The sequence below is a fragment of the Bufo bufo genome, chromosome 6 (genome assembly GCF_905171765.1).
Source record: "Bufo bufo chromosome 6, aBufBuf1.1, whole genome shotgun sequence".
Classification (NCBI taxonomy): domain Eukaryota; kingdom Metazoa; phylum Chordata; class Amphibia; order Anura; family Bufonidae; genus Bufo; species Bufo bufo.
This window is the reverse complement of record NC_053394.1, coordinates 437490255-437506800: the sequence shown is the minus strand read 5'-3', so window position 1 is coordinate 437506800 and position 16546 is coordinate 437490255. Positions and strand designations below refer to the sequence as shown.

Here is a 16546-nt window from a genome sequence, read left to right as displayed (position 1 = left end):
GGAGTGATTGTAGTGCTGCGCTCCATCCTCAGTGATTATGGTGCAGGTGGAGGTATTGTAGTGCTGTGCTCCATCCTCAGTGATTGTAGTGCTGTGCTCCATCCGCAGTGATTGTAGTGCTGCGCTCCATCCTCAGTAATTGTAGTGCTGTGCTCCATCCTCAGTGATTGTAGTGCTGTGCTCCGTCCTCAGTGATTGTAGTGCTGTGCTCCGTCCTCAGTGATTGTAGTGCTGTGCTCCATCCTCAGTGATTGTAGTGCTGCGCTCCATCCTCAGTGATTGTAGTGCTGCGCTCCATCCTCAGTGATTATGGTGCAGGTGGAGTGATTGTAGTGCTGCGCTCCATCCTCAGTGATTGTAGTGCTGCGCTCCATCCTCAGTGATTATGGTGCAGGTGGAGTGATTGTAGTGCTGTGCTCCATCCTCAGTGATTGTAGTGCTGCGCTCCATCCTCAGTGATTGTAGTGCTGTGCTCCATCCTCAGTGATTGTAGTGCTGCGCTCCATCCTCAGTGATTGTAGTGCTGTGCTCCATCCTCAGTGATTATAGTGCTGTGCTCCATCCTCAGTGATTGTAGTGCTGCGCTCCATCCTCAGTGATTGTAGTGCTGTGCTCCATCCTCAGTGATTGTAGTGCTGTGCTCCATCCTCAGTGATTGTAGTGCTGTGCTCCATCCTCAGTGATTATAGTGCTGTGCTCCATCCTCAGTGATTATAGTGCTGTGCTCCATCCTCAGTGATTGTAGTGCTGCGCTCCATCCTCAGTGATTGTAGTGCTGTGCTCCATCCTCAGTGATTGTAGTGCTGTGCTCCATCCTCAGTGATTGTAGTGCTGCGCTCCATCCTCAGTGATTGTAGTGCTGCGCTCCATCCTCAGTGATTGTAGTGCTGCGCTCCATCCGCAGTGATTGTAGTGCTGCGCTCCATCCTCAGTGATTGTAGTGCTGTGCTCCATCCTCAGTGATTGTAGTGCTGTGCTCCATCCTCAGTGATTGTAGTGCTGTGCTCCATCCTCAGTGATTGTAGTGCTGTGCTCCATCCTCAGTGATTGTAGTGCTGTGCTCCATCCTCAGTGATTGTAGTGCTGTGCTCCATCCTCAGTGATTGTAGTGCTGTGCTCCATCCTCAGTGATTGTAGTGCTGCGCTCCATCCTCAGTGATTGTAGTGCTGCGCTCCATCCTCAGTGATTGTAGTGCTGTGCTCCGTCCTCAGTGATTGTAGTGCTGTGCTCCATCCTCAGTGATTGTAGTGCTGTGCTCCATCCTCAGTGATTGTAGTGCTGCGCTCCATCCTCAGTGATTGTAGTGCTGCGCTCCATCCTCAGTGATTGTAGTGCTGTGCTCCGTCCTCAGTGATTGTAGTGCTGTGCTCCATCCTCAGTGATTGTAGTGCTGCGCTCCATCCTCAGTGATTGTAGTGCTGTGCTCCATCCTCAGTGATTGTAGTGCTGTGCTCCATCCTTAGTGATTATAGTGCAGGTGGAGTGATTGTAGTGCTGCGCTCCATCCTCAGTGATTATGGTGCAGGTGGAGTGATTGTAGTGTGCTGGTGCGGAGGCGGATACTCTTACCTCTGTGGTCTATGGTTGGCTGGAAGGCTTGCAGGATTTTCGGCACAGACACCCCCATGTCCAGCTCGGTCAGCGTCAGTTCATTCATGAAGTATGGCAGCTGCGGGACACGAGCAGCACCATTATAAGCAGAAATCATCATATAACGACCAGTGATTAGGGGGGGGGGGGGGGGGGCATGGACTCCCAAAATGTAAATAACCCCCACAGATGCTAAATATGGGAGGGACACAATGGTGGACATGGAATGGGGGAGTCTTCAGGTCTGAGCTGCCCAGCAGGGGGCGTTCACAGAGGCACGAGAGACATAATGGAGCAAGAAGCAGCGAGGTGGTGCCAGCCATTACTCCTCTGCAGAGTGCCTGGCGCTGCCCACTGATGTCAGCGCCTCGTCTCTGAGGACACCCCCTACCAGGTTACTGTGCCAGGAGAGGGTTAATTCTTACAAACTGCTCTGATGAGTTTCCCTCCAGTGATGGGGATCACTGACCCGGCATCTCAGCCAGAAGAATGATGAGGGTAGTGGCGACTTGAGTCTTCTCTTCGGTTTTTATATCGCCCTGACCGCGAGTAAACACCCACCTTGATTTTGCTGAGCTTCATCTGGATCTTTTTGGACACCAGGTCGGACCAGTACTTCTCCCTCAGGAAGTCCCAGAACATCCTCCCGAGCAGAGTGTTGACCCAGGCCTGCTCCTCCAGAACCGCCTGTTCCGCGACCACCTGTCAGGAGACATGCATTAGCCACACGCCCTGCAGAGGGCGGAGCCTGGAGTGACATGGAGGCCCAGAGTCGGGGGACACACTCAGCTCCAGGGTCCCAGGTCCCGCACAGTCCCCAGTGGCCCGGCTGCCCCCTCACCTTCTTGGCTGCTGTGGGGCTGCTGTTGGCACTGGTGGCAGGGCTCTCGTCCGGGCTCCTCTCCTCCTGTGGGACGCACCGGGCCATGTACACACCATAGTCCAGTAGCATCCTCTGCCGGACGTTTGCGGGCAGCTCCTTGGCCCGGGCCTGGGCCATCACTTCATCCATGCTGCCCTTACTGCTGCTGCGGCTGTGGCCCAGGGCCCCGGACTGGCTGCTCTGCCTGCTGTGTGAGAGCAGGGGCCCTGAGGAGACAGGGGAACAAGCTGTAAGGATCTACCGGTACATACCGTCACCAGGGGGCGCCATCCAGTGGACATGTCCTGGCTGTGGACCCATGTGGCGCAAATACCTGACTTCAAAGCTGCCGCTCCGCCTGCTTTCTTCATGTCGGCCTTCATCCTGGAGCCCAGAAGAAACCTGTGGAACCATTCCTCCTTCTCTCTGCCTGACCTCCCAAACAGGTAAAGCACTTGGTCCTTGGCCCCAGGGGCCCCGCTCTTCTTGCCATCTTCGGCTTGGGTCTCCCCTTTCTCCTCCGTGCTCTCTTTATCCCCCTGAGCTTTGGACATGAAATCTTCCTGCCGGGCCAGTTCCAGACAGATGGGGTACTTCTTATTCCAGAGACGCTTCCGCGCCAGACTCTGCGGGACAAGATGGACCTGTGTGGCCCCCAAGAGCGAGCGTCAGTGGGTGATACCACCTTACCAGACACTATGGCGGCCGCTCCTCATTACCAGTCACTATGGCGGCCGATCCTCATTACCAGTCACTATGGCGGCCGCTCCTTATTACCAGTCACTATGGCGGCCGCTCCTCATTTACCAGTCACTATGGCGGCCGCTCCTTATTACCAGTCACTATGGCGGCCGCTCCTCATTTACCAGTCACTATGGCGGCCGCTCCTCATTTACCAGACACTATGGAGGCCGCTCCTCATTACCAGTCACTATGGCGGCCGCTCCTCATTTACCAGTCACTATGGCGGCCGCTCCTCATTTACCACACACTATGGCGGCCGCTCCTCATTACCAGTCACTATGGCGGCCGCTCCTCATTTACCACACACTATGGCGGCCGCTCCTCATTTACCACACACTATGGCGGCCGCTCCTCATTTACCAGTCACTATGGCGGCCGCTCCTCATTTACCAGACACTATGGAGGCCGCTCCTCATTACCAGTCACTATGGCGGCCGCTCCTCATTTACCAGTCACTATGGCGGCCGCTCCTCATTTACCACACACTATGGCGGCCGCTCCTCATTACCAGTCACTATGGCGGCCGCTCCTCATTTACCACACACTATGGCGGCCGCTCCTCATTTACCACACACTATGGCGGCCGCTCCTCATTACCAGTCACTATGGCGGCCGCTCCTCATTACCAGTCACTATGGCGGCCGCTCCTCATTACCAGTCACTATGGCGGCCGCTCCTCATTACCAGTCACTATGGCGGCCGCTCCTCATTACCAGTCACTATGGCGGCCGCTCCTCATTACCAGTCACTATGGAGGCCGCTCCTCATTACCAGTCACTATGGAGGCCGCTCCTCATTACCAGTCACTATGGCGGCCGCTCCTCATTACCACACACACTATGGCCGCCGCTCCTCATTACCACACACACTATGGCCGCCGCTCCTCATTACCACACACACTATGGCCGCCGCTCCTCATTACCACACACACTATGGCCGCCACTCCTCGTTACCACACACATTATTGCCGAAGCTCCTCGTTACCACACACACTATAGCCGATGCTCCTCGTTACCAAACACACTATAGCCGACGCTCCTCATTACCACACACTATGGCAGACGCTCCTCATTACCACACTATGTGGACACTCCTCGTTACCACACACTATGGGGATGCTCCTCGTTACCACACACTATGGCGGCCGCTCCTCCTTACCAGACACTATGGCGGCACTACAGCATGGAACCAGTGTAAGGACATCCCCAGAGCTCTCCTTACCTTGCTGTCCACCAGCTCGTAGATCTTCTGGCTGACATAGGTGACGTCGGGTTTGGCCTCATTGTATATGGCTCTACGGGAGACGTTCTTGTTGGGTTTAGACAGACGTAGCGTGGAACCTTCCAGGCGGACAAACACGGACTGGGTCATGGTGGCGTGATATGTCTCTGGGTCGTAGCTCTGGATCTCGTTCATCCATCCCTAAGAGACACAAACAATCAAAAGACGCTACCAGAGCAGTGGCACACACAAAGTGGGTCACCTCCCTGTCAGGTCACTGACAGAGCAGGACTTTCCTGGGGCTTCCATATACCCTAGATGATGGAGGCAGAGAAACCACCTACAAGAAGACCCTGTGGCAACTTACCATCATGAAAACTATAGCTGGAACAGACCACCTTCTACCATGCATCTATCACTTCCCAGCATGCCCCACGCATTGTAACTTACCTTCCATATGTCAGGCTCGGTGATGTTCAGCGGCTCCACTGGGGTCTCGTGTTGGCGCAGGCAGCGATGTGGAGAACGAGGAAACGCAAAAAACCAAATCATGGCGATGGCAGCCATGAAACCAAAGCCCATTCCCAAACAGAGTCCTTCAAAGTAACTGGGGAGGGGGAGTATAAAATAAGCGTAGACGGAGAGTACGAGGAGGCACAGAGTTAGCACGGGAACTTCGCATTGTTCTACATACACATCACCCTCATCTTCAGAGGAAGCACAGAGCCTGGCCTCCTCCTCAGGAGAATCCGCTGCACCATCCTCCTCATCCTCAAAGTCAAAGTCTTCAGAGTAAAGCTCTGTGAACTCTTCGTCCTCCTTGCTGGCCAGAGCAGACAGAGAGCATTTCTCCAGAGCCAGGGTGGCAGACTTACTCCCAGCATCCCTCACTAATGGAGACATTACAGGTTCCTTTCTGTGTTCTGGAGACTTCTCCTCCCTTGGAGAATTGGACTCAGGGGAGCAGTAATCATTCTCGGTGTCTCCTTCCTCCTCCTTGATGCTGTAGTTGTTATTCGTCTCCAGGTGACCATTGAGGCTGGATAGGCTGGACAGCTCTGAAGCACTGGAAGATAAGGCTTTTGACCTGTAGCTTGAAGACTCGTCGCCCATCATTTTACTGAGCAGCTGGAAGGGCTCATAGATGACCTCTGAGAAGCGTCTCTTTGTGTCTTCAATCTTGGCTTCCACTTCAGTGACCTTGAAAAAGGATCGCCCATCGGATGGGGAGGTGATAGGAGAAGACGGGGCTGTCTTGGAGTCGCCACCAGTCACTCGGGGCTGTGTAAACTGCTTGAACAGTTGCAGGTTGAGTTTAGAGTCGGCCGGTCGGTGCGAGCCGCCCTCTGCCTCCTGCTTGGAGGTGTCCGTGGACAGAGATTTCACCAGGGATTTCATTAAGTGCCTGTGCCTTATGGAGGTGCTGGACTCTTTAGGTTCTACCTCTGTCGAAAGAGACTTGACTAAGCTCAAGAAAGGCTTTGGGCTGGAGACAGTGGGGGATGCCATGGTCAATGCAAGCACTTTGGATGGTGAGGAGACCAGTGATGGCTTTTGCTCTGTGGGAGGGAACACGTTGGCCGAGTCGAGACTGTTGTGAGAGGTTGACAGGGGTAATGGCACAGCGCTGAAGCACTTGGGTTGAGCTTCTAAGGAGCTGACAGTGGGTGCGGTTGGATTGGCGGCAGGTAGCAGTGTTGGCAATGAAGGCTCTAACATGGCGTTAGCGGGAGAGGTAGCAAGGCTAGAGATCACGTGTGTACCGGTATCAAAGCAGAGGTCCTCGCTGGCCTCCACTGCAGTTACAATGCTCTGGTCATCTAGGTCCTCGCTGAGAGTCTCTTCCTCTTCTTCCTCCTCCTTCCCCATGGCTGAGAAGCGGATGGTGATGGTCTCTCGGGAAATGGAACGCTGGACCTCCACTTTGGGTGCGGTTGTCTTGGCAGAGGCTTGGCGTGCTTTGTCTCCATGGCTGCCGTCCAGACTGGTCATTGCACTCTCACAAGAGTTTCAGGACCTAAGAAAGGGCACAAGACAAGTCAGCAGACATCAATCACATCACCCATGTCCACAGCTTCACCCGTGTCACCCACATTATCCATCACTGGCCACCAGGAGGATGAGGTTGTGTCTGCCACCATTGTAAGAGAGCACCGGGCCCTGAGTAACGCCACAGAGTATAATCTCACACATGATTATGATGATGAAACATCTCATTACATTGTGAAATCCTCAGCGGAGACTGAGCACAGATCTATCGCAATGCCGGATGTGACCGTCCCGGAGTCTATCGGGAGTCAACCATACATATGGGTCTAAGTATACCTACGCGTGCGTCTGTTAGCGTATGTATTCATGTCTCTGTATGTAGTATGTACGCCCTTATGTGTATACGTCTCAGTGTGTGCACATGTATGTGTATCTGTATGTGATCTGCTGCCTCTAGTGGTCAGTCCTGTGTACTGCAGACCTCGGGTACATTACAGATGGATCATATGGTTGAGGCTCCATCCTGAAGAACCTGACGGCACAGCTAATAACCTACAGGCCCCCGATGTCCAGCACAGGCCGGGACTACATGTCGGGGTCTCTCCTGAAGCACTAGTGATATAAGGGTACAGGGGGCGGCACTAGTATTATATAACAGTGCACCGGGGGGGTGGCACTGGTGATAAGAGTACAGGGTGTAACACTAGTGATCTAACACTGCACTGGGGGCGACACTAGTGATCTAACACTACACAGGGGGCGACACTAGTGATCTAACACTACACAGGGGGCGGCACTAGTGATCTAACACTACACAGGGGGCGGCACTAGTGATCTAACACTACACAGGGGGCGGCACTAGTGATCTAACACTACACAGGGGGCGGCACTAGTGATCTAACACTACACAGGGGGCGGCACTAGTGATCTAACACTACACAGGGGGCGGCACTAGTGATCTAACACTACACAGGGGGCGGCACTAGTGATCTAACACTACACAGGGGGCGGCACTAGTGATCTAACACTACACAGGGGGCGGCACCAGTGATCTAACACTACACAGGGGGCGGCACCAGTGATCTAACACTACACAGGGGGCGGCACCAGTGATCTAACACTACACAGGGGGCGGCACCAGTGATCTAACACTACACAGGGGGCGGCACTAGGGATATAACACTACACAGGGGGAGACACTAGCGATCTAACACTACACAGGAGGAGACACTAGCGATCTAACACTACACAGGGGGCGGCACTAGCGATCTAACACTACACAGGGGGCGGCACTAGGGATATAACACTACACAGGGGGTGACACTAGGGATATAACACTACACAGGGGGCGGCACTAGGGATATAACACTACACAGGGGGTGACACTAGGGATATAACACTACACAGGGGACGGCACTAGTGATCTAACACTACACAGGGGGCGGCACTAGGGATATAACACTACACAGGGGGCGGCACTAGGGATATAACACTACACAGGGGGTGACACTAGTGATCTAACACTACACAGGGGGTGACACTAGGGATATAACACTACACAGGGGGCGGCACTAGGGATATAACACTACACAGGGGGCGGCACTAGTGATCTAACACTACACAGGGGGCGGCACTAGTGATCTAACACTACACAGGGGGCGGCACTAGTGATCTAACACTACACAGGGGGCGGCACTAGTGATCTAACACTACACAGGGGGCGGCACTAGTGATATAACACTACACAGGGGGCGGCACTAGTGATCTAACATTGTGATGATGGTGTCGCTCCAGCTCTGCCGTTCATTATTGATGTGCACTCTTGTGTGTAATGTGACACGGACGGCACGTGTTCGGCCTTTACATGTAATTAACGTCGCTGCTCCTCATGAAAGTGTAATAAATACAGGTGAAAAGAGATGAGAACAAATCGCGTGTAACTGACACCTGGGACAGAGTGCAGAGTGACTATCACACCACGAAGCGGGGCCGTCATCACCCCGATTGTGCAGGGAGGGCACTTCCTACCCACGATCCTCTGCTGCAGGACACTGGGGCACATCTCAGAGAAGCCTGAGCCAAGAACGTGCGCCACAAACAGCAGGTACAGGACTGGTCAGCAACTGAAACAGGAGGGTCCACAGAACCTGCCGCTCACCGTGGGGACATCACTATGGAGGCGGACTACAAGTCCCATCATCTGCAGAGAGGAAGGAGAAAGCACTTAGTTGTGCATGTAAGAAAGGTGCGCTTCAAAGTGCATATCCACAGCCATGGCACATCGCCTGGCATGCAGCAGGTTAATGAACATGGGCCGCGGTCACACGTTGCCAGATGGGCGGGCGCACGGAGAACAACAGAGTCTGTGTGTACCACGCCTGGAACCACGTACACCGCAATCTCCAGCGTGAAGACCTCACCACAGATACAGCAGACCAGTACACGGCACGCTCTAGGACCAGTACACGGCACGCTCTAGGACCAGTACACGGCACGCTCTAGGACCAGTGTCCTAACCACAGATACAGCAGACCAGTACACGGCACGCTCTATGACCAGTATACGGCACGCTCTATGATTACAGATACAGCAGACCAGTAAACGGCACGCTCTAGGACCAGTAAACGGCACGCTCTAGGACCAGTGTCCTCACTACAGATACAGCAGACCAGTACACGGCACTCTCTATGACCAGTGTCCTCACCACAGATACAGCAGAACAGTAAACGGCACGCTCTACAACCAGTGTCCTCACCACAGATACAGCAGACCAGTACACGGCACGCTCTATGACCAGTATACGGCACGCTCTATGATTACAGATACAGCAGACCAGTAAACGGCACGCTCTAGGACCAGTAAACGGCACGCTCTAGGACCAGTGTCCTCACCACAGATACAGCAGACCAGTACACGGCACTCTCTATGACCAGTGTCCTCACCACAGATACAGCAGAACAGTAAACGGCACGCTCTACAACCAGTGTCCTCACCACAGATACAGCAGACCAGTACACGGCACGCTCTAGGACCAGTAAACGGCACGCTCTACGACCAGTGTCCTCAGCACAGATACAGCAGAACAGTAAACGGCACGCTCTACAACCAGTGTCCTCACCACAGATACAGCAGACCAGTACACGGCACGCTCTAGGACCAGTAAACGGCACGCTCTACGACCAGTGTCCTCAGCACAGATACAGCAGAACAGTAAACGGCACGCTCTACAACCAGTGTCCTCACCACAGATACAGCAGACCAGTACACGGCACGCTCTAGGACCAGTACACGGCACGCTCTAGGACCAGTACACGGCACGCTCTAGGACCAGTACACGGCACGCTCTAGGACCAGTACACGGCACGCTCTAGGACCAGTGTCCTCACCACAGATACAGCAGACCAGTACACGGCACGCTCTATGACCAGTATACGGCACGCTCTATGATTACAGATACAGCAGACCAGTACACGGCACTCTCTATGACCAGTGTCATCAGCACAGATACAGCAGACCAGTACACGGCACGCTCTACAACCAGTGTCCTCAGCACAGATACAGCAGACCAGTAAACGGCACGCTCTAGGACCAGTAAACGGCGCGCTCTACAACCAGTGTCCTCAGCACAGATACAGCAGACCAGTAAACGGCACGCTCTAGGACCAGTACACGGCGCGCTCTAGGACCAGTACACGGCGCGCTCTAGGACCAGTACACGGCGCGCTCTAGGACCAGTACACGGCACGCTCTAGGACCAGTACACGGCACGCTCTAGGACCAGTACACGGCACGCTCTAGGACCAGTACACGGCACGCTCTAGGACCAGTACACGGCACGCTCTAGGACCAGTACACGGCACGCTCTAGGACCAGTACACGGCACGCTCTAGGACCAGTACACGGCACGCTCTAGGACCAGTACATGGCACGCGGCACGCTCTACAACCAGTGTCCTCACCACAGATACAGCAGACCAGTAAACGGCACGCTCTAGGACCAGTAAACGGCGCGCTCTAGGACCAGTACATGGCGCGCTCTACAACCAGTGTCCTCAGCACAGATACAGCAGACCAGTAAACGGCACGCTCTAGGACCAGTAAACGGCGCGCTCTAGGACCAGTACACGGCGCGCTCTAGGACCAGTACACGGCGCGCTCTAGGACCAGTACACGGCGCGCTCTAGGACCAGTACACGGCACGCTCTAGGACCAGTACACGGCACGCTCTAGGACCAGTACACGGCACGCTCTAGGACCAGTACACGGCACGCTCTAGGACCAGTACATGGCACGCGGCACGCTCTAGGACCAGTGTCCTCAGCACAGATACAGCAGACCAGTATGCGGCACACTCTATGACCAATACACGGCACGCTCTATAACCAGCACAGATACAGCAGACCAGTACACGGCACGCTCTACGGCCAGTACACGATAGATGTATAGATATAGCATTTTACGCACCAGGACCCACATGCTCGGTCTGAGCCCCCCTCCCCCGGCTTACAGTTTAATCCACTGACAGATTACAGGGAGAGGGATTATGGGTAACGCTGTAATCTGTCAGTGCTGGCAGCAGCAAGAAACCAGCCCCGATCAGAGCCTCTGCTGGGACCCACAGGCAGATCGCCCAATGTCTCAGGTCCTGCCTGTTTATCGGGATAGGCAGCAGAGCTTGCAATTAAACGTGTATTCCATTATTTACATGAGTGACGTTTCCACCCCCTTCCCCCCCATCCCGTTAACCTTTTGCATGCTGGAGCCGGATGACTGTTCCCCATCCCACCCCAAGAGATAAAGACACCACTGATCAGTACAAGACGACACTGGCAGAGGGGAAGGGGGGGGGGCCTGAACACCACATTGACCCCGTGAGTGGTCGGGCAGCAACCACTGAAATACTGTGTCCTAGATTTCCTCCCTGCAGAACAGGTCCGACCAGTTCCATCATCAGAGCCAACACCGTGTTTACTGAGCACCTGAACAATGAGCCGTAGAAGGCGCAAGACACCGGGGCGCAGGCCAGAGGGGGTGCAAGACACCGGGGCGCAGGCCAGAGGGGGCGCAGGCCAGAGGGGGCGCAAGACACCGGGGCGCAGGCCAGAGGGGGCGCAGGCCAGAGGGGGCGCAAGACACCGGGGCGCAGGCCAGAGGGGGCGCAAGACACCGGGGCGCAGGCCAGAGGGGGCGCAAGACACCGGGGCGCAGGCCAGAGGGGGCGCAAGACACCGGGGCGCAGGCCAGAGGGGGCGCAAGACACCGGGGCGCAGGCCAGAGGGGGCGCAAGACACCGGGGCGCGCAAGACACAAGCAGCTGAGGACCTCTGAGGAGATGACAGGACGGCTCATCGCGGGTGAGGACCTCTGAGGAGATGACAGGACGGCTCATCGCGGGTGAGGACCTCTGAGGAGATGACAGGACGGCTCATCGCGGGTGAGGACCTCTGAGGAGATGACAGGACGGCTCATCGCGGGTGAGGACCTCTGAGGAGATGACAGGACGGCGCTGGATGTGAGAACTGTGGGCGACACCCCTCCTGAGCCCGGCACAGTGCTTATTTCCCTTCATAGGAGCCCCTGGGGGGCACAGGACACAATCGGACTCCTGCCGCTCCACATACATCGCCGGCCGCCGGATATTTCCACTATATGTCTTTATTTCCTGTGATTATACAGCGCCACCACGCATTATGCCCCAGGAGCTGACAATCACTGCTCCAGCCCAGCACTGCAGGGGAGCTGCATACGGAGGACGGCGCTCCACACACATGCTGATGGGGGCTGGGGTGACAACTGTGGACTGTGACCGCTCACAGGTGATATCTGACACGTCTCCAGGACGTTATAAGGTTATTACAGTCCCTTCCCCCCCTTATCTCACTTCTATGTTTAAGCTGTGATTATAAATCAGCAAAACAAGCTCGAAATGAGTCGCAGGCCCAACCCATCCCCCACAACCCCCCCCCCCCCACACCGCACCCACCCCCCCCGCACCCAGCCCACACCACACTACAATGTGACCTTGACCCCAACACCATCCTCACACCCCACCTTCCAGATATCAGTTATATTATACAGGAGGTGACATCACCGCTCTCCAGATATCAGTTATATTATACAGGAGGTGACATCACCGCCCTCCAGATATCAGTTATATTATACAGGAGGTGACATCACCGCTCTCCAGATATCAGTTATATTATACAGGAGGTGACATCACCGCTCTCCAGATATCAGTTATATTATACAGGAGGTGACATCACCGCTCTCCAGAGATCAGTTATATTATACAGGAGGTGACATCACCGCTCTCCAGATATCAGTTATATTATACAGGAGGTGACATCACCGCTCTCCAGATATCAGTTATATTATACAGGAGGTGACATCACCGCTCTCCAGATATCAGTTATATTATACAGGAGGTGACATCACCGCTCTCCAGATATCAGTTATATTATACAGGAGGTGACATCACTGCTCTCCAGATATCAGTTATATTATACAGGAGGTGACATCACCGCTCTCCAGATATCACTTATATTATACAGGAGGTGACATCACCGCTCTCCAGATATCAGTTATATTATACAGGAGGTGACATCACCGCTCTCCAGATATCAGTTATATTATACAGGAGGTGACATCACCGCTCTCCAGATATCAGTTATATTATACAGGAGGTGACATCACCAATCTCTAGATATCAGTTATATGATACAGGAGGTGACATCACCGCTCTCCAGATATCAGTTATATTATACAGGAGGTGACATCACCGCTCTCCAGATATCAGTTATATTATACAGGAGGTGACATCACCGCTCTCCAGATATCAGTTATATTATACAGGAGGTGACATCACCGCTCTCCAGATATCAGTTCTATTATACAGGAGGTGACATCACCGCTCTCCAGATATCAGTTCTATTATACAGGAGGTGACATCACCGCTCTCCAGATATCAGTTCTATTATACAGGAGGTGACATCACCGCCCTCCAGATATCAGTTATATTATACAGGAGGTGACATCACCGCTCTCCAGAGATCAGTTATATTATACAGGAGGTGACATCACCGCTCTCCAGATATCACTTATATTATACAGGAGGTGACATCACCGCTCTCCAGATATCAGTTATATTATACAGGAGGTGACATCACCGCTCTCCAGATATCAGTTATATTATACAGGAGGTGACATCACCGCTCTCCAGATATCAGTTATATTATACAGGAGGTGACATCACCGCTCTCCAGATATCAGTTATATTATACAGGAGGTGACATCACCGCTCTCCAGATATCAGTTATATTATACAGGAGGTGACATCACCGCTCTCCAGATATCAGTTATATTATACAGGAGGTGACATCACCGCTCTCCAGATATCAGTTATATTATACAGGAGGTGACATCACGCTCTCCAGATATCAGTTATATTATACAGGAGGTGACATCACGCTCTCCAGATATCAGTTATATTATACAAGAGGTGACATCACCGCTCTCCAGATATCAGTTATATTATACAGGAGGTGACATCACCGCTCTCCAGATATCAGTTATATTATACAGGAGGTGACATCACCGCTCTCCAGATATCAGTTATATTATACAGGAGGTGACATCACCGCTCTCCAGATATCAGTTATATTATACAGGAGGTGACATCACCGCTCTCCAGATATCAGTTATATTATACAGGAGGTGACATCACCGCTCTCCAGATATCAGTTCTATTATACAGGGGGGTGCAGGTATAGTTATAATATACAGGGGGGAAGCAGGTATAGTTATAATATACGGGGGGGCAGGTATAGTTATAATATACGGGGGGGCAGGTATAGTTATAATATACGGGGGGGCAGGTATAGTTATAATATACGGGGGGGGCAGGTATAGTTATAATATACGGGGGGGCAGGTATAGTTATAACATACAGGGGGGTGCAGGTATAGTTATAACATACAGGGGGGTGCAGGTATAGTTATAATATACAGGGGGGCAGGTATAGTTATAATATACAGGGGGGGCAGGTATAGTTATAATATACAGGGGGGGCAGGTATAGTTATAATATACGGGGGGCAGGTATAGTTATAATATACGGGGGTGCAGGTATAGTTATAACATACAGGGGGGTGCAGGTATAGTTATAATATACAGGGGAGCAGGTATAGTTATAATATACAGGGGGGCAGGTATAGTTATAATATACAGGGGGGCAGGTATAGTTATAATATACAGGGGGGGCAGGTATAGTTATAATATACAGGGGGGGCAGGTATAGTTATAATATACAGGGGGGGCAGGTATAGTTATAATATACGGGGGGGGCAGGTATAGTTATAATATACGGGGGGGCAGGTATAGTTATAATATACAGGAGGGGCAGGTATAGTTATAATATACAGGGGGGCAGGTATAGTTATAATATACAGGGGGGGCAGGTATAGTTATAATATACAGGGGGGGCAGGTATAGTTATAATATACAGGGGGGCAGGTATAGTTATAATATACAGGGGGGCAGGTATAGTTATAATATACAGGGGGGCAGGTATAGTTATAATATACAGGGGGGCAGGTATAGTTATAATATACAGGGGGGGCAGGTATAGTTATAATATACAGGGGGGGCAGGTATAGTTATAATATACGGGGGGGCAGGTATAGTTATAATATACAGGGGGGCAGGTATAGTTATAATATACAGGGGGCAGGTATAGTTATAATATAGAGGGGGGCAGGTATAGTTAGAATATAGAGGGGGGCAGGTATAGTTATAATATAGAGGGGGGCAGGTATAGTTATACTATAGAGGGGGGCAGGTATAGTTATAATATACGGGGGGGCAGGTATAGTTATAATATACAGGGGGCAGGTATAGTTATAATATACAGGGGGCAGGTATAGTTATAATATAGAGGGGGCAGGTATAGTTATAATATACGGGGGGGCAGGTATAGTTATAATATACGGGGGGGCAGGTATAGTTATAATATACAGGGGGGCAGGTATAGTTATAATATACAGGGGGCAGGTATAGTTATAATATACGGGGGGGCAGGTATAGTTATAACACACAGGTAATTACAGGGTGACTAGTATACACTATTATCAGCTCCTCTGTGACCACACGAGCCCCCACAGCCTATATGAGCCGCCATGTGTCAGCCCCGGTGCACTCACCGCCTCCGTGTCTCATGTCCCCGCCAATAGACCCGGTGTCGCCGGTTTCTGCCCAGGGCCGTCTGACAAGCACCAGAAGGCACGGCTAATCTATCCCCGATTTGCAGATTTCCCTTCGGTCCTTGATTCAGCACACCTAGATGCCAGATTTGCGTGCTGCGCCTCGTTTTCAGAAGAGCACACGCCCATTGGCTGAGGGCCAGCGTCTCCATGATTTGCACTGGCAGGACTTCCTGGTAGAGGTTCCAACGGGGTGTTTCCTGATTGGCTGAGAACTGTGATTGACAATTGATAGGCGAGGCTATAAACCAGAGCGTGCTCATCCGTAATACAGCCCGATATCAGAGGCGATATCCACGATACCCACGATACCCACGTTCTAAGAGGCGATATCCGCGATACCCACGTTCTAAGAGGCGATATCCGCCATATATACTCTATGAAGCAGGGTTGTCCTGCTGGAATTCCCTCTTTGCATGTTAGGACCTGATACAGACGATGTGTGTGAGCGGACACTACACAGTATATATACCGCACAGTGTGTACAGGACTCTACACATAAAAGCTAAAGCACAAACACACACACCGCGCACGCGTGTATGTATATAGCCTTTGTGCCATTAGCCCCCATTATACCTCTCATTAGCCCCCATTATGCCTCTCATTAGCCCCCATTATACCTCTCATTAGCCCCCATTATACCTCTCATTAACCCCCATTATGCCTCTCATTAGCCCCCATTATGCCTCATTAGCCCCATTATACCTCTCATTAGCCCCCATTATACCTCTCATTAGCCCCCATTATACCTCTCATTAACCCCCATTATACCTCTCATTAACCCCCATTATACCTCTCATTAGCCCCCATTATACCTCTCATTAACCCCCATTATACCTCTCATTAGCCCTCATTATACCTCTCATTAGCCCTCATTATACCCC

At 52.4% G+C, this 16546-nt stretch overlaps 1 protein-coding gene across 3 annotated transcripts in view; it reads right to left on the bottom strand.

The window, feature by feature from the left end:
* The window catches only part of TEX2 (testis expressed 2), a 29719-nt gene extending 13985 nt beyond the window's left edge, over nt 1–15734 (bottom strand). Inside the window, exons 1-8 of one of the 3 annotated variants that reach the window (XM_040438849.1) lie at nt 15603–15715; nt 8436–8607; nt 4869–6435; nt 4419–4619; nt 2788–3097; nt 2433–2680; nt 2153–2293; nt 1571–1670 (exon numbers count right to left, since the gene is read on the bottom strand). In XM_040438849.1, the coding sequence (XP_040294783.1) occupies nt 1571–1670; nt 2153–2293; nt 2433–2680; nt 2788–3097; nt 4419–4619; nt 4869–6410 (2542 nt within the window). In that variant the 5' untranslated portion in view covers nt 6411–6435; nt 8436–8607; nt 15603–15715. Of the gene's footprint in view, nt 1–1570; nt 1671–2152; nt 2294–2432; nt 2681–2787; nt 3098–4418; nt 4620–4868; nt 6436–6511; nt 6651–8435; nt 8608–15602 lie in introns of those variants that run through there. The other 2 variants (XM_040438848.1, XM_040438850.1) reach the window with 2 other exon arrangements.
* Between the last annotated feature and the right edge of the window lie 812 nt (nt 15735–16546).